This window comes from Armigeres subalbatus, chromosome 3 (genome assembly GCF_024139115.2).
Source record: "Armigeres subalbatus isolate Guangzhou_Male chromosome 3, GZ_Asu_2, whole genome shotgun sequence".
Taxonomy (NCBI): domain Eukaryota; kingdom Metazoa; phylum Arthropoda; class Insecta; order Diptera; family Culicidae; genus Armigeres; species Armigeres subalbatus.
Window position 1 is genome coordinate 370,753,077 of NC_085141.1, and position 22,311 is coordinate 370,775,387.

At 41.3% G+C, this 22,311-nt stretch overlaps 1 protein-coding gene across 1 annotated transcript; it reads right to left on the bottom strand.

The window, feature by feature from the left end:
• Window positions 1-480: 480 nt before the first annotated feature.
• Window positions 481-13,381, bottom strand: LOC134226442 (leucine-rich repeat neuronal protein 3-like). The gene is made up of 4 exons (XM_062707214.1): window positions 12,611-13,381; window positions 1,654-2,405; window positions 1,198-1,590; window positions 481-1,028 (listed from the first exon to the last, which is right to left on the bottom strand). The coding sequence occupies exons 1-4, from the start codon at window positions 12,725-12,727 to the stop codon at window positions 761-763; spliced, it is 1,530 nt and encodes a 509-aa protein (XP_062563198.1). The 5' UTR covers window positions 12,728-13,381; the 3' UTR covers window positions 481-760.
• Window positions 13,382-22,311: the final 8,930 nt, after the last annotated feature.

Here is a 22,311-nt window from a genome sequence, read left to right on the forward strand (position 1 = left end):
ACGAAAGCCGCTGTTATCCAATTAATTTTGCTTTTCTATATTTTATTTTATGACACGTGATAAGATTAGATTATGATTTACATTTATTTAGGCTTTATATAGCCTGTTAATGTATTTATAAATAAATAAATCTATATACATAAAAATGAATTTCTGTCTGTCTGAACCTTATGGACTCCGAAATTACTGAGCCGATTTGCGTGAAAATTCGTATGCAGAGGTTTTTTGGACCGGGGAAGGTTCTTAAGATGGTTCGAGACCCTTCCCCCTGTGGAAAGGGGGGGGGGTCCCATACAGATGAAACAGAAATTTCTGCATAACTCGAGTACTAATCAGAGGAAAAATTAATTTTAGGCGAAACGAAGTTCGTCGGGTCTGCTAGTAAATAATAAAGAACGAAGAACTAGCTTAAGTTTCGCAAGTGGCAAGCGCCACAACGATTAGTCTAGTGTTTCTATTTGAGAAAAAATAATACAGCAATTTGTGTGTTCTTGTCCTAAAAACCTTTCTGTGTCTGAAACGTTAAATACTTTATTGAGGATCTATTGACTGTTTTACACGCTTCTTAACTCTAAACAAAAAACGGAAAGTAATGGATGATTTTTTGTCCTACTGCTATTGATTTGTAAATACCACAGTGAATGGTAACGAAAATGTCATCACAAACCCTGACTTAGATGGCACTGGCATTTGTTTTCCTAACTGGGAGCCCCTCTGCCGATAAGGCATTGTGTATTTGTAGCTTTTTGGCACCGTTGAATCAGTAATCATCATTGGCGGAACGGGTGTAGAAGGCCCGCGAGTAGTCAGCCGGTCCCCTGCGGAACAGTCCGAAGCAGCCCCGTTTGTAGATAAGGATGACGGCGGCCGTAAGCGGGATACCGGCCAGGATCCCGATAAGTAAACCAATCAGCAGAGCACCGTCGTTCTGCGGTCGGTTACCGTACTTGTCCAGGCAGCGCATCTGACTGTGCTTGTGCTCCAAATCCAGCATCGACAGGCCCTTCATCTGCTCCGGAGTGGCGCAGCTGAAAATGGGGAAAGAATAGAATAGAATATTGGAGTCGAGGCTTTTGACTCGCAGCTAAACATTCAATAAGCACATCATCATGAAGTGGGGGAGGTTTCAAAGCTAAGTTACCATTTATGAAAATCGAATAAAATAAAACCAAACTTACGAAAGGTTTCAATACTTACACAATACTGTTCATAAGTTTGGGGGTCTTCTTCTCGACGATCGGTAGCAGCGTTTCCACCATCCACTGGTTGTCACAATCGCACTGCCATGGGTTGACTCGGATGTCGATCACCTCCATGTCGTCCCATCGGGCCAACAGTTGCGAATCCAGCGTGCTCAGATTGTTGTTATGCAGGTAGAGCTTCTTGACCCGAGGCCACTCCAACCGAACCGGATCGTCCTCATTAGGTCGGTTGAATGCATCTCCGTGCAGGAGCGTCAGCTCCGGATTGTTACAAATGTGTACCTCCTGGAGTCCTTCAAGCTTGCTAAACGCACCGCGTCCAATTATCTTCAGCGGAGTTATGTAGGAAAGGCTGAGGTACTCCAAGGTCTTGATCGTCGGGAAGACACTGAAAAAGTCTCGTTATTATCATCTTACCACTTACATATGTCATTAGGAAAATTCAACTTACTGATCTCCCTGGATGTCCACAATCGGATTCTCATCTAAACTGAGCCATTTCAGATTGATTGCGTAGTCCAAAGCCTCTGGGATAGCCGTCAGCAAATTTCCCGTCAAATTCAAATGCCACAACCCCTGCGGAGAGTGGAATATTCTGGACGGAACCTCCAGCAGTTCCATGTAGCTCAAATCCAGCGTCCGCAGCGTCATGAGACTCCCGATGGCGATCTCAGTCGACTGATCCAGAATCTTGAACGCGTTCTCCGCCAAACTCAGTTCCTCCAAGTTGGGCAAATGTTCGAACAGATCGGAATCCAACGAGTGCATCTGGTTGCTGTCCAGCCGTAGAACGCGCAGCTTTTCCAGCGGTAGATACTCGTCCGGATTGTAGCTTCCCTCGAAGATCTCCGGGATCAACGTTTTGCGGGTGAGCATATTATAGGACAGATCCAGTACCTCAAGATTCGACAGGTAGTAGAAAGCCTTCTTGGCAATGACGCTGATGTTGTTATGGCTCAGATCGAGCTTTTTCACGTCAAACTGAGGAAATTGGGGTACTTCCGGAATGTTGTTTCGGCTGAGGATCATTATGTCGGTGGCAACTCCGCTGTCGTTCAGTGTGGCCCAGTCGCTCATGTTGAACAGTTTATAAAGCTTCATGGAGGAGCAGTCAAACGTTCGCAGTTCGACGTTGCAGTTGCACGTGTCGCATAGTGCGTTCGGCTCCTTCGCAGTTTTATCTCCACTGCCATCGGTTGTGTTCTGTGGATGAGTAAATGATTTTTTTTCAGTTATGCGAAATATGTATACTGCCGCTAACCGCAAGTCGAGCACATCTGTGTATGGGCCTCCATATACAGATGTGCTCGTCTTGAGGTTGGCGGCAGTATATGTTGATACAAAAAGTTTTTATGGAGAAGAATTTTATAATTTCATAATTGAGAAAATGTCTGCTAAACTGCTCAAAAATTGATTTGACTGTCCTATTGCTTCTATTTTGAATTAGGTCGATAAATAATTTTTAATATTTTAGCAAAAATGGAAATAATAATCCGTGACTCTCATGTGTTCTGGATTCAGTTGTGCTTTACAGGAAATAATTGGCAGATTGTGTGCTTGACCCGAGTTCATCTCGCATAGCGTCCGAAACATGAAATATCATGCTATCAGTTTAGTTGCGTTTCAGTTCAGATTAGATTATATCGCGAGGCCTGTACGTTTGTGATAAGCTTTGAAATAAATACATCATGAATGTAAAATGTTACTTTCAGGACAATATATTTATTTGAATTATGTCGACTGTTAGCAATGTACTTTTCGGTGGTTATTTGGCGTTTCAGTCTATATTGTGAATGAAAAACAACTATATGTTTTTTTTTCTCCAACGTTTTCGACCCTTATTGGATCTTTTTCAAGGATCAAAACGTTGGAGAAAGAAAACATATATGGTTGTTTTTCATTCACAATATAGACGCCAAATACCCACCGAAAAGAACAATATGTTTATTAAATAGTAAATATTGTCTGTTTCCTTGGTAACAAAACGCGCCGACCATTTTTTAGGCACTATCAAAATCGTCGCCAACATCTTTATTCTAAAATTATGTTAGTTTTATTAGAAAATAATGTCAATCTGCATTAAAAATAGGGCTCAATTTTGGGAAATAATGTGATTATTGAGTATATAAAATTTTGTTCACAGTTGATTTGACAGATCTTATGGTCATTTCTGCTGGCGACGATTTTGGCGTCAATTTGTTTTGCGACGATTTCAAATCGTCGCGGACGATAAGGTGGGAAATTGATAATAGCTTATCAAAAGTTTTCTCTCGCATTTAAAACAGTATCAGATGGAAGATTATTTAAATTTTTAAGTGTTATTTACTACTGTCAATCATTGGATCTCCCGCATTTTTCTGAGAATTTGAATTTATGTGAATATGTAAATTCAGTGTTGTGTTAGTTGAATCGATACTGAAATACTGCGTCTTGTAGGTCATGGAGAGGACAGTTAACAACAAATATACATTACTCGTTGATCCCGTACCATCCGACGGAAACTGTCTGTTTTCATCAACAATATATCAATTAACGGGACCACACCATATACGCATGACGTATTCAAAGAAGCTGTTTTCACTTTACGCCAGGAATGTGTTAAACATCTCTTTATGTGCATCGATACGCAGAGCTCTACATTACGGGTGGGAAGATGTGTAGTTGTGTTGGTAATCCGAGCTCGGTGAATTTTGTACTCACCCAGTGAACTTTTCGGTTTTCTTATGGCAAAATGTTCACGATTCGGTTTCCTTATGGCAACTAACCAAAACAAAGAAAAACTTTCCATCGAAATTGAAGTATTGCACAAGATTTTTCTCATGCAGTACTAAGATTCCGTCGTATTTATGCTGACAACACATCCCTTCATTGAAAATTTTCAACATTTTGCTCAAATTTGTTACTTCAAAAAAGTAAACAACAGCTGATTCGGTTTCTTTATGGCAAATTTTCGATGATTTTTTTCCGTTGCAACGGCAAAACACTCACCAACACTCGCAAAACTCGGCCGTTTGGGCCACCCGATATATACCACCCTGGTATTGACGATTGTTCGGAGCTGCAGCGCATGATAGATTTGTTTCAAGATTGGTGCACAAGAAAACAAATGGTAATAAGTGCTGAAAATGCTCTATCATTTCATTCTACCGGAAACACTCCCCAATAATTTGGAATTACAAAATATGCGGGACAATACTACCCCGGGTATCTACTGTGAAAGACTTAGGAGTACTGCTGGATACAAGTATGTCCTTCCGTGATCACTATTCTGCCATAATTGCTAAAGCCAACAGAAATCTCGGATTCATTATGCGGACAACTCGGGAGTTCTTGAAACCATTCAGCCTACGATCGCTTTATTATTCACTAGTTCGCTCTACGCTTGAATCTGCGTGTGTGGCTTGGTGTCCATACACTGAAATCTGGATTAAGCGTATTGAAAACATTCAATCCAGGTTCACTAGATTTGCCCTCAGACTACTTCCATGGAATGACATAGCTAACATGCCTCGATATGAAATTCGCTGCCGGCTCCTTGGAATGGAAACTCTACGTAGCCGCATAGAGGCTTTTAGGGCAGTTTTTGCTGGAAAGTTGCTGTTCGATTGATGCGCCGCAAATTTTGGAAAAGATTAATATCAATGCACCGACAATCACCTTACGGCCAAGAAACCCCTTGAGATTGGACTTTAGGAGAACTCACTACGAACTAAATGAACATATCACTGCTATTTGCCGAGAATTCAACAAGGTTTACCCGCTTTTCGACTACAGCATCTTTGCAACTATCTTCAAGAACCGGCTCAAACAGCTTCATCTCCAACCAGAGCTTATTTTAGACAACATAGAAAGGGAAGTTTGTTTCCAATTACTATAAACTGTAAAAAAGTTGCTCCCTGTTCTTTTCTTTTGTTTCCGGTGAGTTGAAAATGGATCGAGTGACGTCATCATTCATCCTTTCATACGTGTTGCTATTTTTATCAGTTGACTATTTAATCATAAGAGAAAATATTGTATTAGTATATTATGTTTTAATTACTATGATTACTCAATTTATGTAAAACTGTATTTAAGAAAAGATATGGGGTTTTTATGCCCTTTTGATGGAATTTTTTCTCATCAAAAGGGCTTTTCCCCATCCTTCATCCTCATTGAAATAATTTTCAGATGAGGTATAAATAAATAAATAAAACTGACTCAAAAGCCTAAAAAAAGTATATATTTTCTTATCCTTCTTTTTTATTTGTTTTCAAAATGTGTAAACTCATCGAACTTTTTTTCTATATAACTTAGTTTAACCTAATCAAGTAAGTTCCTTTCTTCATTAGCCTACTCTACACCGTATACATAAAGTAATACCTTTCAATTCATATTTTCACAACACTTTCTTTCAAAAAAAAATGTAAAGGCCATGATTTTATTTATCAAATTTTGTAAACATTGATTATTATTAATCAAAAACGTTCAAAAACAATCAATGAAATCCAATATTTGACACTCATTATAAATGTATCCCGTAAATTATTATACATTTCCTAATCAATTTTCATCTGTTATTTTTGTTTCCTTTTTTTCAATATTACAAAACCTATAAAAGGAAAATTATTTTCCTCTCAGATTATAATTTATCAAAAAAAAAGTGTGAGCTCACAGTACTTTCACTTTTGAATTTTCAACTTGGCATTACTTCATACTACGATGCAAAAAACGTTAAGATTCTTTTAACGTGTTACTTATGAGCTACATCGAGACCATCATCTTGCCGTAACTCTCTGCGCGTTTCGAAGGGACTCGAGAATGCCCCTGAAACTCGAACTACGCACGGTGCCGCCAGAAGCGAATATTATCGCACTTTCATGAACCTCCGTGGTTTTCTCACGAAAAGAAAGCTTTGAGCACCAGGAAAAGGTTACGGGGTTTTAAAAATCTTTCATCGGTGAAATTTTAAAATTGTATGATTTTCCCCATATACATACATGTTAGCTGCAAAATATAAATATATAGGGCTTTCCTTTTCAATAGTAATTAGATCAAGTATTGTTGAAATGTCAGCAGCAATACGAAATTTTCCAAATAAATGAACGTAACATTCGACATTCGGCTAATATGTCCAGCCCAAGTGAGTCTGTCATACATTAAGAATGGTAGAACTATCAATCTGATGGTACAACAGTGCTGAACGCGTAAGTTTTTGCTCTTAATTGCACAGTTTACTCTCCAGATTAGACAATCCAATGTTTTCAAGGTAATAAAACAATATTTCAAGACATTTTATAATATTGAGTAAGTGATATGTTCCCAATAGCTATGAAGATCGATCATGAAAAGCGCCACAACTTAGTTTGCGTTCTGTGTTTGGAAAGCCAATCCTAATAAAAGATGTGTGCAAATGCCAATGTTTACCCATTGATGGGTACTTTTGTTTGCTATCTCTTTCCTTCTGCTGGGAAATTTACCCATTTTGGGAAAGTAAAAGGATCTATTTATTTAAGTGAGTGAAACTAGCCATGTTTTAAAAATCAAGTAATTTGGATGGAAAATACTTGCTAAGCTGGTCGTTTAAAGATTGCATAAGTATTGAGTCTTTTGCTACACGGAAAACCAAAGCTACCCGAAAGTGGGTTGTCTTCAGTCAAAACAGTACTTTTGGAGAAAAACCCAAAAATTGAGAATATTAAATTTACTCAAATTTTGGTTATTGGGCCGAACTACCCCAGTGAGGTTCTTGCATCTTGTTCTCGTTCTATCAGAATCAAAGACAGGAAAAACTACCCAAATTTTGGATAAATTTTGTTGCGATGTTCTCTTCAGTAGCTTCAGTAGCAGGTAGCTTTCTCTTCAGTAGCTTTTTTGAACTCATGTTTTGGGTTGATTTATCTGTATAGTAATTGTCTGTGATTTGTTCTTATTTTAATCATTTAATTTTACATCTCTGTGCTCAGACAATTACTGATGCATTAGGAAAGCGAATATTTTATGCTTGTTTTAATTTATTATGTTAGCATGTGACAATTTTCTTGCAATACCTGTTATCCAATAAAATTCGTTGAATTTTTCGTGATAATGCAATAGTGAATTGGCCTTTGCTCACATCTTTTATTAGGATTTCTTTTCCAAACACAGAACGCAAACTAAGTTGCGGCGCTTTTCGTGATCGATCTTTATGATCATTAGGAACATATCACTTACTCAATATTATAACATGTCTTGACATATGGGTTTATTACCTTGGAAACATTGCATTCTCTAATCTGGACTAACTTTGCAATTAAGAGCAAAAACATACGCGTTCAGCATTGTTGTTCCATCACATTCATAGTTCGACCAGTTTTATTGTATGACAAACTCACTTGGGCTGGACACATTACCCGAATGTCGAAAATTCATTTATTTGTATTGCTACTTGCATTTCAACAATACTTGATTTAATTAATATTGAAAAGGAAAGCACTATATATTTATATTTTGCAGCTAACATGTATGTATATGGGGAAAACCATACATTTTTAAAATAGGGCGTATTCAAAATTTCACCGATGAGAGATTTTAAAACTCCCCGTAATCCTTTTCCTGGTGCTCAAAGCTTTCTTTTCGTGAGAAAACCACGGAGGTTCATGAAAGTGCGATAATATTCACTTCCGGGGGCACCGTGTTACGCACATCACCCGATCCATCGTCGCTTTGATCAACCGTGTCAGTTTATCCGGAAATCCGTGTTCGTGAATTAGCTGCCATAGCTGGTCCCGATCTATTGTATCATATGCGGCTTTGAAGTCGATAAATAGATGATGTGTGGGCACGTTGTATACGCGGCATTTCTGCAATACCTGACGTATGGCGAACACCTGGTCTGTGGTAGAGCGTTCACCCATATATTCCGCCTGGTACTGCCCCACGAACTCTCTTCCAATTGGTGTTAGTCAGCGGCATACAATTTGGGAGAGTACATTGTAGGGGGCGTTCAGCAATGTAGTTGCTATAATCCAGCTTATCGCCCTTTTTGTAGATGGGACACACGACACCTTCCATCCACTCCTGCGGAAGAACCTCATCCTCCCAAACCTTGGTAATGACACAGTGCAGCGCTCTAGCCAGTGCCTAACCCCGTGTTTAAACAACTCTCCTGGTAGTTGATCAACTTCAGTTCATTGCCATATCGCCATTCAGGTGCTCTTCGTAGTGCCGCCACCACCTTTGGATCACCTCACGCTCGTTTGTAATAAGGTTCCCGTTTATGTCCTCACACATATCGGGCTGTGGCACGTGGCCCTTACGTGAACGGTTCAACTTCTTATAGAACTTTCGTGCGTTATTAGAGCGATACAGAGATACTGCGCATAGCTGCACTTCCATTGGGAGTGCCACTTTCAGCTACTGTGCGAAGTCTTGGGCTAGTCTACCATCTTGTAGCCGCCCAATGTTTAGCCGCGGCGGACGACTCCGACGCGTGTTGTACACCGTCAAGCGTTTCGAGCGCAGACATATTGCAACGAGGTAGTGGTCGGATTCAGTATTCGCACTGCGGTAAGTGCGGACGTTCGTGATGTCGGAGAAGAATTTACCGTCGATTAGAACGTGGTCGATTTCGTTTACCGTTTCTTGGTTAGGTGATCTCCATGTGGCCTTGTGGATATTTTTGCGGGGAAAGAAGGTGCTTCGGACTACCATTCCGCGGGAGGCTGCGAAGTGTATGCATCGTTCGCCGTTGTCATTCAATACGGTATACAGACTATCCGGTTCGATGACCGGTCTATACATTTCCTCCCTTCCTACCTGTGCGTTCATGTCACCGATGACGATTTGTACGTCCCGATAACGGACGATAGGCATAATGTACGTTAGGCATAATGGACGTTTGGCTTATTTCTGCCTTCTTAATGTCATAGGCTGTTCTTTGGGTAATTTTATGCCTAACGTCCATTATGCCAAATGTACATTATGCCTATCGTCCGTTATGCCTAACGTCCATTATGCGTAACGTACTTATGCCTAACGGGGTATACCCAGATTTAGTCACAAACAAGTTGCTGCTACAATTTCTGACTGACTTGTGCTGCTCGGGATGTATATCCTCTAACCTAAGTCATTATTCAAGTATACGAAAGAAAACTCGCAGGACGGCGTCGCGGAGTGTTTTTGGTTTGGAATAATAACGAACTATATTGACGATGTTTCTGATCATTGTTGATAAATTGCTGCTAATTTCCCGCATTACTTATAGAACATTTTGAGAATTGAAACCCTAATTTACTTAATACGCTTTAACTATGCATTAGATTAATTCGAATAACTTGACAAATTGCTTGATAATATTCTAGTAATAACGTTTCCAAATTCGTACCGATAAGGGGAAATATTGATTACATTTACTGTTCAAACAGCAAAACACTGATATTGTGAACCAATATTGTAATACTTTATTCAAAAGTTTGATGTTACTGTAGTATGATAAATCGAACTCATGTTTAATTAAACTATTTCATAGTCAATTACAGAGTTTCAAAAGATTAATCGTATAATTGAGTTTTTAATCAATTTTATAATAATTATATAATTTTATAATGATTGTGACTGACATTTATGAGTCGATATTGAAAGGAACAAACGATTCATAGAAATATCGAGATGTGGAATAGAAAATCCTTGAAAAGCTCTTTGAAGAGACCTTCATAGTAAACCAGAAAATATTGTTTTCATATGGCATGTTTTGCTTTCATGAGCCGACTCGTGGAGGTTTGACTGTAATCATTTTTATATTCAATGAACCAATGCTCTATGTTAACAAATTTATGCAAAGAAGTTCGATTCTTTTATTTGACATTTTTCGCAAGGTTATGCAGAAAGAAAGATTTTAGCTAAATAACAGAGAGTTTCTTTACTATGTTCGTCTTCTTCTTCTTCTTCTTCTTCTTCTACTTCTTCTTCCTCTTCTTCCTCTTCTTCTGTGTCTAGTGGGCTTGGTAGTGATATTGCTACCGCTTCTGCCTCATAAGCCATGTTGTTTCTACGGAGACGAGCCAGCCTCGGGCTGAAATTCTCACTAATAAAGACATAAAAAAAAGTTGTTTCTATTTCTATCATTTATCTCCAACTTGATATTCTAGCAGTAATTGCTACAACTATAAACAAACGGAAAGATAGTTCCTTACATCAAATTAAAATTCCATCAATTGCTTTCTCCTGCCACTTTACCAACTCATTAATCAAGACGAACCTGTGCTCCTCGAACCTTATCCAAAAATGTAAATAAATTCCGCATGAACTCGTGGCAAGTGCAATATACATTTTAAGTTTTATAACGCTCTTGAAGACCATAATTTACTCTACAGGAGTGTTATAAAACCAGCATAAAACCAAAACGTTACTAGGGTATTTAGAGTTGCATTGCTGCTTACTTTTATGATTCATAATGACCGATTCACGGTGACATCAAGATCAACGAATACAAAACGATCTGCCTTTTCTCAAGATCGGCAAATTTTCGACCCAGCAGACTATGCGAAAATGCGCGTTGTGAACCGCCCATGCGAAATTTCCATACGAATCTCATTATTTTCGCATAAGGATATCGGAAGCCCGTCGGAAATACAAATAAATTAATAAAAATATGTTAAGTGGAGAACTGAACCTTTTTAGTATTGACAAACAAATGCTATTAGGTATATGTGCGGGATAGCCCTCAGTTAATCAAACAACTGAAAATGGTTAAAAAGCTTTCCATTTGTCTAATGTTGGTGTGAATAATAATCAGATAAATAGTAAAAAAACGCACGACCCCCTGCTACTTCAATACTGTTATACCTTGTCTTTTGACGTTTCGATGTTCCGTATAACACATTCAATCTGTTATAAGGGTACAACTTTTGCTACCTGAGTTACACATATGTTATGTGGGCAAACGGTCGCTTTGGCGGAGCCTACTTGCAGATACATGCAGCTTTTTATAGAGGTTTAACAGAGCCCACTGGCAAACCCCACCACATCCTAGGCGGGATCGTCTACCAATCGGGAGGGATCGTCAAGCCCTTGGACATAGTCCCTGCTGCCCAATTGTGGATGGGACGACGAAATCGACGAAAAATCCTGGACGTTGTGGCAGCGGTGGATAAATTTGTTGTCGGAGGTCGAAACTATCTGGATTCCTCGCTGACATTTCGGAGGCGCCAAGTCCGCTGAAGTCGATTCACTGGAGGTCCACATCTTCACCGATGCCAACAAACACGCATACGGTTACGCACTCTTACCAGATCGCCCGCACAGTTAACGGATTCCCGCACCGTATGTAGTTGGCTCAACTTTGATCAACATCGCTACAAGCAATTCGTTGCATTTCGAGTCGGCGAGATTCAGGAGCTGACGAAGGTTGCGGACTGGCGATGGATTCCGACCAAGATGAACATCGCAGACGTGCTGACGAAGTGGGGTCAAGGTCCGCCATTAATGTGTGTATGTATGTATGTATGTGTGTGTAAAAAAAAAGTGAGACGCACTTTTTTGTACTTAGCCGTAACTGATTTGCTTGCAACATGTTCCATTCGGAATCCTTCCTAATTTAACGCTATTAAAAATTAGGCCAATCGGCCATTGCGTTCTGGAGTTATTAAAAATATTATTTTTTCTCATATTTTTCCCAAATCCTCCCTTGGAAAAAAATTTAAAAACGAATTTGTTTTTCAAAAACTGCTGCAATGCATACAAATGAATGCAAATAAATGTGAAATTATGGAAATAACTTAATCTAGCTCCCTAAGGTGCCATTTTGACCTCCCTTTTGTCCTTTTCTTGTTACATTTCATAATACACGAGAAAGGCACCATCACCGCTAGGTGAATTATTCTGGGTTTTTTATTTTATATTGAACCAGAAAGGCTCCCGCACTGCTAAGTGAATTACTGTGGTTACCACAACTTGTGGTATTATTTTCGTGTGCACACAGATGCAAATTTGAATATAAAATGCATTGCTTTGTGGGTGTTTTGACATTCAGACACATATGGTGAGCTAATTTATAAGCTTTTTTTCAGACAGTTCGTTGAATGGTCTTTATCGCAAATTTTAATTGTCCAACAGGAACCAACACGATAACGAATCAACCAGTATTTCCATTAATTGAAGAACACAAATGAGTAAATGTCGGCGATGACTTGTTCCACCTGATTTCGTATGAAGGCGCAACCTTTCCTGGAAAAGGATTTTCAAATTAATCACTCCGTCGATGATATCAAAACCGCATAAAGTCTGCAAATAAACGAGCTGGCTCGTCGATGGAGTGTTTACCGAGTCGTACAATTGTTGCTATCTTATCAGCCTCATCGTTATCGAGTGTTGAATGCGTATCAAGTGAATTTCAGGGTTTGGCTTCAATTGATGGATTTGAGACGTTTTTATGTATCATAATTTTGACTTACATCCTTTTTATCGGCGGTATTATTTTTACTGGATTCTTCCTCGTTGGCAGCCGCAGCGCTGCTCAATATTAGGCCCAGGCAAACCGCCACAATCGTGCACTTCACTACAATCTTCATGATAATAATACGAGCCTTAAATGATCGGAAACTTTTCTCACTCACTCATCACAAATTGCCTCGGCATTCACTTTATTACAACTCTGTTGTCACTGTCCTAAGTATTAGCAATCACGTTTTACTATTCCCTTCGGGTAATTGAACTAATTTTCTTACACGAGTTCCGAACTATTGGATGCAATGACTCACTTTTGCGCACTTGATATTTTCCCTTGTATCTCGCACCACAAACTAATGATTCCAGTGGGGACAGCTTCGAGGACGCCGTCGATTCTTCGATCTCTTCTATCGCCAACCACCGTCGAAATGGGCACCTTAATCGGACCGGTTGCATTGTACCTGGATCGGCTCGGGTGCTCCACCGTCGATAACAGCGCATCTTATCTTATCTTATCGAGAAGTGGGTTATTCGGGTTGGTTGCTCGTTACACGATTTGCTGGCTTTAACAGCGCCCCTTAGGAAATAACTTCATGATTTCAATCCGATTCGCTAGTCGTGACCGGGTAGTAGTGGCGCGAATAACCTCCAACCGGAGACGAAATTTATGTTGGTATGTTTTGCGCGCAACGATTAAAAAATAGTTTCACTGTATTTAGGTTGCGATCCGCTGCAACTAAGTTCGTTCTCCGCTTTGCTCAGCTGTTGAACGATCAATGAGCATGGATTACCAGCCCAGCTGCTGGGTGCCAGTCAGCTATAGTCAGATTAGAACAACGAACCGATGGATTCGCGCGTGCTGATGCGATGTGGAATTTAGTCACAGCAGCGTCTAACGTCGTTGAACCAAACCGCCTCAGTCAGGGGTTCTCGAACATGGTTAGGTCCTGACCCATATTTTTTTTAGGAATTTGGATAATAAACAGCATACACTGCATATTTGATACATTTAGGAGTGGGGAAACTCCATCTCGTTTCCTACTGTACTTAGTTTTGGAGTGTTTGACAACATCGAACATGATGTGCCAATTAAAAGAAATACTCACAATTCGAGTTCAAAAATAATTGATTACAAAAACAATAAATTGTCTTCATTTCGTATTATAGGTTCGATACCGCTGGATCATTCCCAAGGAACTTCGAACATATTCTACTATCGCAATGCCGCACCAAAGCAAACGCAATCATCGTGGTGCTGCTTCACAGAGGCGGCTGCGGCGGCGCCGACGACGCCAATAACGTTTGCTCATTTTCAAGGTTGTGCGACGATCGATCGCATTCACATTAGCGAACCGTCAAGCGACCAACCCACCTGTGCACTGTTACTGCTGCTGCTGTCGGTGTGTTGAATTGCCCTTATTCGTAAACATTGGAAGCGAAGGCGTCCAAGTTTAAGTCCAAGTCCATGCTATGTCCGCGGGGCGGTGTGCGTCGTTTGAACTGCGAACGATCCTACACCCATGTGAGACATGTGGCGGGTTTCATTTCCATGGCAACGTAACAGTCGAACGTGATCGCGGAGGAGTGCATGAAACGTTGTTTGACAACCTTCTGCCTACGGCTCTGAGCTGCTGGAAGCTGAGCGTCTACGTCAGTCGGACGTGAGTTCGATTTCAATTCATCATCCAAAGTCGCGTTCGAAACCCGAGATTGGATTGACAATCAGCTCTTATAAAATTTTCTATAGCTTGATAGTTAGTTATCGAAAATGGGCATCGAGCACATATGCCGGCGAAGTGACGGTTCAGCGAGAAAGATCAATTTACTGATGATTTGAATGAGAATTCTTGTTTGTTGATAGAAGAACCGGTGGACTGGCTGGGAATGATTGTGGTTGTTGTTTTTACTGTTCGGAGAGTGATTAGTTTTGCGCAGATCCAACAGTTGTCTGGCCACAAAAAATGTCGATTAATTCGGTGATTGTATCTGTATTTGTGAATTGGGACTCTCTTGAGTACTTTTTGTGTTTTTTGTTACAAGCTATTTATTTGCGCAGAGAATAATTATTTCAGCAGATTATTCAACAAAGAAGTGATATATAGCTAGGGTGACAATGGGACAAAGAGGGGTGATAATGGGCTACTATTTAGTCTAGCAATAAGATGCGTTGCTGAGGGTGGCTGGGTTCGATTCCCGGTGCCGGTCTAGGCAATTTTCGGTTTGAAAATTGTCTCGACTTTCCTGGGCATAAAAGTATTATCGTGTTAGCTTTATTATATTGTAATTTTCATTTATTTAGTCTACATCTAAACAGATAACACTGAATGAACAATTTGACGCCACAATACACGGTTCGAGGCCGCATCTCTCCATCCTCGAATACCCCCCAGGCCCGCTAAGTCGTTTTGCACTTGGTCTTCCCACCTCGCTCGCTGCGCTCCACGCCGTCTCGTACCTGCCGGATCGGAAGCGAACACCATCTTTGCAGGCTTGCTGTCCGGCATTCTTGCAACATGTCCTACCCATCGTACCCTTCCGGCTTTAGCTACCATATAGATACTGGGTTCGCCGTAGAGCTGGGCGAGTTCGTGGTTCGCCGCCACACATCGTCTTCTTGCACACCTCCAAAGATGGTCCTAAGCACCCGTCTCTCGAATACTCCGAGTGCTTGCAGGTCCTCCTCGAGCATTGGCCATGTTTCATGTCCGTAGAGGACAACCTGTCTTATTAGCGTCTTGTACATGACACTTTTTTTTTTGCGGTGGCGAATCTTTTTTGACCGCAGTTTTTTCTGGAGCCCGTAGTAGGCCCGACTTTCACAGATGATGCGCCTTCGTATTTCACGACTAACATTGTTATCAGCCGTTAGCAAGGATCCGAGGTAGACGAATTCCTCGACCACCTCGAAGGTATCCCCGTCTATCGTAACACTGCTTCCCAGGCGGGCCCTGTCGCGCTCGGTTTCGCCCACAAGCATGTACTTTGTCTTTGTCGCATTCACCACCAGTCCAACTTTTGTTGCTTCACGTTTCAGGCGGGTGTACAGTTCTGCCACCTTTGCAAATGTTAGGCCTACCATGTCCATGTCATCCGCGAAACAAATAAATTGACTGGATCTGTTGCAAATCGTACCCCGGTTGTTACACCCGGCTCTCCGCATGACACCTTCTAGGGCAATGTTGAACAACAGGCACGAAAGTCCAACACCTTGTCTTAGTCCCCGGCGCCAGTGGCGTAGTCAGAAAATTGGTCTGTTCTGTTCTGTTGGGGTGTTTTCTGAATTTTTTTTTTTCGAAAAAAAAAATTCTTCTAAAAGTGTTGTCTTTGGGGAGGGTTTTATGTCCAAAACCACCCCCGTGGCTACGCCGCTGCCCGGCTCGATTTGAACGAACTGGAGTGTTCGCCCGAAATCTTCACACAGTGTTGCACACCATCCACCGTTGCTAAGATCAGTCTGGTAAGCTTCCCAAGGAAGCTGTTCCCGTCCATAATTTTCCATAGCTCTACGCGGTCTATACTGTCGTATGCCGCCTTGAAATCAACGAACAGGTGGTGCGTTGGGATCTGGTATTCACGGCATTTATGAAGGATTTGCCGTACAGTAAAGATCTGGTCCATTGTCGAGCGGCCGTCAACGGCTTGATAACTTCCCACGAACTCATTCACTAATGGTGACAGACGACGGAAGATGATCTGCGATATCACTTTGTAGGCGGCATTAAAGATGGTGATCGCTCGAAAGTTGTCACACTCAAGCTTGCCGCCTTTCTTGTATATGGGGCATATAACCCCTTCCTTCCACTCCTTCGGTAGCTGTTCAGTTTCCCAGATTCTGAAATCAGTTTGTGCAGGAAAGTGGTCAGCTTTTCCGGGCCCATCTGGATGAGCTCAGCTCCGATACCATCCTTACCAGCTGCTTTATTGGTCTTTACCCTAGCAGCACCCATGTTTCACATAGGTTACTGCAACTCTTATGTGACTTGGTTTAGTCACATTCAAGTTGCTGCAACCATTTTTGTCTGACTTGTGCTGCTTGGGTAGCTGCTTGCCATCCTTAACTTTCCTCAAGATGTGGGCTGGTTGGCTTCTATCGTCCGCAGAACTGACGTAGTCATCTCCTCCGCTGCCTTGACTTTCACTGCTTGTACAATCAGCGCCATTCAAATGTTCCTTGTACGGCTGCTTCTACCTTTTGATCACCACACGTTCGTCCGTCAAGATGCTCCCATTCTTATCCCGGCATATTTCGGCTCGCGGCACGAAGTCTTTGCGGGATGCGTTGAACTTCTGATGGAACTTGCGTGTTTCTTGAGAACGGCACAGCTGTTCCATCTCCTCGCACTCCGCTTCTTCCAGGCGGCGTTTCTTCTCTTGAAAAAGGCGGGTCTGCTGTCTCAGCTTCCGTTCACAACGTTCGACGTTCTGCCGGGTACCTTGCTGCAGCGCGACCGCCTGCGCTGCGTCCTTCTCCTCCAGAACCTATCTGCACTCTTCGTCGAACCAATCGTTCCGTCGACTTCGTCCCATATACCCGACGTTATTCTCCGCTGCGTCGTTAATGGCTGCTTTGACTGTATTCCAGCAGTCCTCAAGAGAGGCCCCATCGAGCTCACCCTCTTCCGGAAACGCTGCCTCGAGATGCTGCGCGTATGCAGTGGCGACATCAGGTTGCTTCAGTCACTCTAGGTCGTACCGCGGCGGTCGTCGGTACCGAACATTGTTGATGACGGATAGTTTTGTGCGCAGTTTAACCATCACCAGGTCAGAGTCGATGTTAGCACCACGATATGTCCTGACGTCGATAATGTCGGGGAAGTGCCGTCCATCAATCAGAACGTGGTCGATTTGTGATTCTGTCCGCAGTGTTGATCTCCAGGTGTACCGATACGGGAGGCTGTGTTGGAAGTAGGTGCTGCGAATGGCCATATTCTTGGAGGCGGCGAAATCAATTAGTCGTAGGCCGTTTTCGTTCGTCAGCCGGTGAGCGCTGAACTTCCCAATAATAGGTCTAAGTTCCTCCTCTTGGCCAACCGGAGCGATCAAATCTCCCATGATGATTTTGATGTCGTGGCTTGGGCAGTTATCGTCCTCACGTTCCAGCTGCGCGTAGAATGCGTCCTTATCATCATCAGTGCTTCCGGAGTGTGGGCTATGGACGTTGATTATGCTGAAGTTGAAGAACCGGCCTTTGATCCTCAACCTACACATTCTCTCGTTGATCAGCCACCACCCGATCACGCGCCTTTGAATATCGCCCATCACTATGAAAGCGGTTCCCAGCTCGTGTGTGTTGCCGCAGCTCTGGTAGATGGTATGATTACCTCTAAACGTTCGCACCATTGATTCCTTCCAACAAACCTCCTGCAGCGCTACGATGCCGAATCCACGGTCCTTGAGCACATCGGCGAGTATGCGTGTGCTCCCGATGAAGATGAGAGATTTGCAGTTCCACGAACCGAGTTTCCAATCGCTAGTCCCTTTTCGTCGCAGTGGTCTTCGCCGATGGTTCCGGTCCGTACTCTCTTGTTGATTGTTCGTTGCTCAAGATTTTTTAAAGGCTGGCTTGCAGGGGCTGACACCAAACCCTCTAAATTTCTGGAGGACCATTCCTCCTTATTTCCGGTGGACCATGGTGCACAGTTTCACTTACCCGAGTAGCACACTTGTCACATATCAGTCACTGTGACTCAAATGCAACCAAATCAAGTCACATTGGAGTTGCTGCAACCAAATCGAACTGATGTGTGCTACTAGGGTAGAGTCCCTCGCTGGCACTCGGACGATGATCAGCCGCCCCTAACATGGAGAACAGACGCTGTTGTGAGCCGATCCTGACATGGAGAACAGACGCTCAATAAGATTTGCACCTCCGGAAAGGAGCAAACCCCCCCTTCCCTGTCAGCATACGACCATAGTTCCCACCGGGGTTGGTTACCCGATCTTCCCTAAGGTTGCTCGTATCCCGGCCAGCACCACGGGGAGGTAGGGATAGGAGTTGCTGGGTAAGAGGCTAAGGACCGCGAGATGGAGTCTATTTTATTCCTTCAGGTACGCGAAGTACCAATGGTACGCTTTACCCAGCATTTGCCGTGCCGCGGAGAACTTGTTAGGGAATGTATATCGACTGTTGGCAATATCGTGTGCCCTAAAGAAAAAGCCTCTTTCAGTAATATAAGTTTCTTGTAAAGCACGATGAAGAGTTAAAGTTCAGAAGATTTTAAAATTGCGTTACGAGTTCGGTCGTAGCAACCATCCAATTCTGTTGTGTTTTTGTGACGTCTTGATTTTCCTCTACCGCCGGCTGTCAACGAATTTATTATATTTATTATATTAATAGTTTAATTTATGAATGTTTATACGAAAATATACGCTTTCGGTAGTGATAGTGGTATACTGTTACATGTTCAAAAGGCTTGGAAGATACATGTTTGAATATGTGAACATGTTAAAAGGATACATCTACACTCTTGCAATATGTACAAGAAACATCTGTGCCAAATAATAGAAGAGCTTTCTGGACCTGGATCTGGATGGCAAGCTCGTCAGGGCTGATGAAGATTCTGAAGCTTCTTGAAAATCCTGGTGAGATCTACCCTTGTTGACTTTTATTTTTGCTGAACAACTCAATTGAAAAATGTTCCTATAAATAATTGATTTGTTGATTGAAATTCATACCAAAAAGTTTCCATAAACGTAATTCATTATAATAAAGCATTATCGTTGTCGACGCGTAAATGAAAATACAAGATAGTACGAAGAATAATACATAAATCGCTTTTTAAGTTAAAAATAGTAGAAAACGCCGGTGTCGATGAAGAAGTTAACCTTTAATAAGATCTGTAGTAATAAAAAAGCCAATCATCATTGGAATATATTTACTTGTGAGGCATCACGGAGATAATACCTATTAATTACTGGAAAACATTAATCAAGAAGCCGGCGTCGTCAAGGAAAGAGTCCCATCGCAATGTATCTTTGAAAATCGGTTTTACTTTAGGATATAAACATAAGCAAATATTCCGAGTTTGACGTTTTTGATAATAAACGAAAATGAGTATTAAAAGTGCCAGTGATTTAAAAATTGTAGATTTTATGAAACTACAAAATTGTGCTACACCTTTTCTCCCCCAAGCTCATGAAAACCAGCCACAGCCAGAGTGCAACTATAGTTAGTATTAGCACAGACAAACAGACATAACACATTGAACATTCACTCATAAAATTCATCGTCGTTCAAACACTAACGACATCTGTTGATTCCAGTTAGTTGGGCAAATCACGAACCAGATGGCGGTAGTGAACAAACGTCAAACTAGAGCAAATCCGATGCGCGCGCCACGAGTGATCGATTGGCCAACTAATGATTATTTGAATTGACCAGTAAATCAGTGAACGATGGAAATTTAGCAAGTGTTATGTCTGTTTGTCTGTGGTATTAGTTAGTAGTATTTGTTTTTGAATACTCGTTCCCGAGGATCAAATTGTATTGACAGCCAAGAGATTTTTTACGTGCTTAAATTTCATTAGGTGCTATTGTTTTTATTATGCTTATTCTTGAGTTTTGTGAGTGTGGGATCTAACGAGTTTTTAGAGCGCAGAACAATTTCGAGATCCGTGTTATTTTGTTCTACTCTGTGCCGTTGAAAATATATTAATTAGTGCGTGACCAAATGTGTTTTAAGAGAGTAGAACGCATGGAATTATAGGAAAGTAAAAGTAAACTGTGCGTCTGATTGTGTTTTATCTAGTTGCAGAACGATCGCGCGATCATACACATTCAGATCAGCTCGGCATTTTTTTATTCTTTTGCCAAGATCTGCACAACCGAGCGATCGGTTTGTGACTTTCTGCTGATATCTCATCTGAAGAAGTAACTTGTTTACTGCGTTACTCAAAGGAGCCACTGTAATCATACGTTCATTCAGCCGTTATTTCAGCTAACGAACTTTAACCGAGATTTGCACAGCCGAGATTGTTGGAAAATTTTAAGTGTGTAGAAATTGTTTGTTCTGCGTTGTACGGTTGACATGTGCGTGTCCCATCATATTTGCTTTATCACGCAGAACGATCGCGCGATCATTGGAAAATTCTGTTCTGCTTAGTGCGGTCGGTAAATCAATTAATTAGCGCACGTTCGTGCGATTGTGTTTTTGTTTAACCTCGATCAAATTACACGATACACTCGGCATACCGTTTACCAAAACGAACCCTGCTACACTCCCTCCCTACACATATCTCCCTCCCTACACATATCCAAAATCCCAGTGATTCCTCGTGGAAGTGCAGATGACTCGTCGGCTTCCATCAAAGCGAGTATCACGTCAACATTTTCCTTCCTAATCCCTAATTGACCTGCATTCGGACACGGCCGGCGCTGGTATTGCTTAATTTTGGGTCACCAGTTCTTACACATTGAGGATGATGTTAGTCCCAAACACCATCTGTTGGTTCTCTGTGTAATTACAGCTAGCCTGGCAATAACGGAGGAGCAACCGTGGGCGGTCAATCATGCTCATGCTCATGCTCATGCTCAGAAGATTTTAAAATTGCGTTACGTTTAAAATCCACCTGCTTCTGATTCTACCTGCTCGTAATCGATAGAAATACTTAACAAAACACATGTAGTTGTCTTCATAAGGGGCATTTAATGATCATCTTCAATCACAGAGGAATTGGCAGTTTTGATCCCAATGAAGGAAACGACTACCGGTGTAGACCTGAGGAAAGCTGTTAAGACCTGTATAATGGAGCTTGAGCTCTTCTTGAGCACTAAACGCCATTCTGAAAATGTGTAAAAAATGTGTACCTAATATTTCCTGGCCCGCCAGCAAATTGTCATTCTGAAAATTGGCCCGTGGCTTGAAAAGGTTGAACAGGCCTGTACTAAACGTTTTAAATTTTGATTTTGATTCAATTGAAGATACAGTATTTCGACAGTTAGAAATAACATTTTGAAAATTCAAACATTCTTCTGTTAGTTGCTCTCACTGAATAATTTTATATACTTATTAAAGCAGATTTTTTTTGCCAAAAGTGTAGGACAACTGTGATTCTGTGATCTTACATTAATTTATAAATTTATAATTAATAATTACATAAATTTATCATTGCAACACTACACACTACTTTATTACCTCCGACAAAGTTAAATTGCAATAAATTCGATCACATCTATTGTACTAAACGATCGAGCTTTCGTGTCGTGTATCGTGCTGCATAGCTGGTTGCCTTCATTTTGGCGGATCGTTATGATATTACACACTCAGTCACAGTTGCTCATAATGTGGTTGATTTGGTTTCAACTGAACCGTTTGTTTGAGAAACTGCATATGTAACATTTTTGGCCAAAATGAGATTTTTATATATTCTGAATCCTCTTTCAAAAATACGTATTCTGGCAAAAAATTCGAAAACAAAAATTTGTTCAGGAATGTATGAATTTTTTTTCGTTTGTTTGAGAAACTACATATGTCCACGCACTTTGAAAAGCAATTATGGAGTATTGTTTACAGTTTTTGCACTGGAAGTGCCCCAGGGTGTTGAGTTTTGCCAAAAACTATTGATCTGTATCGAAGAAATCGAAAGGTTCGTTGCCAATTTGTTCAAAAACAGTTTTTTGTTGTTTTCTCGAAAATGGACTTATGCAGTTTCTCAAACAAATGATTCAACTGTTTTCGCTTTCACATGACTATCACGAAAACTGCCA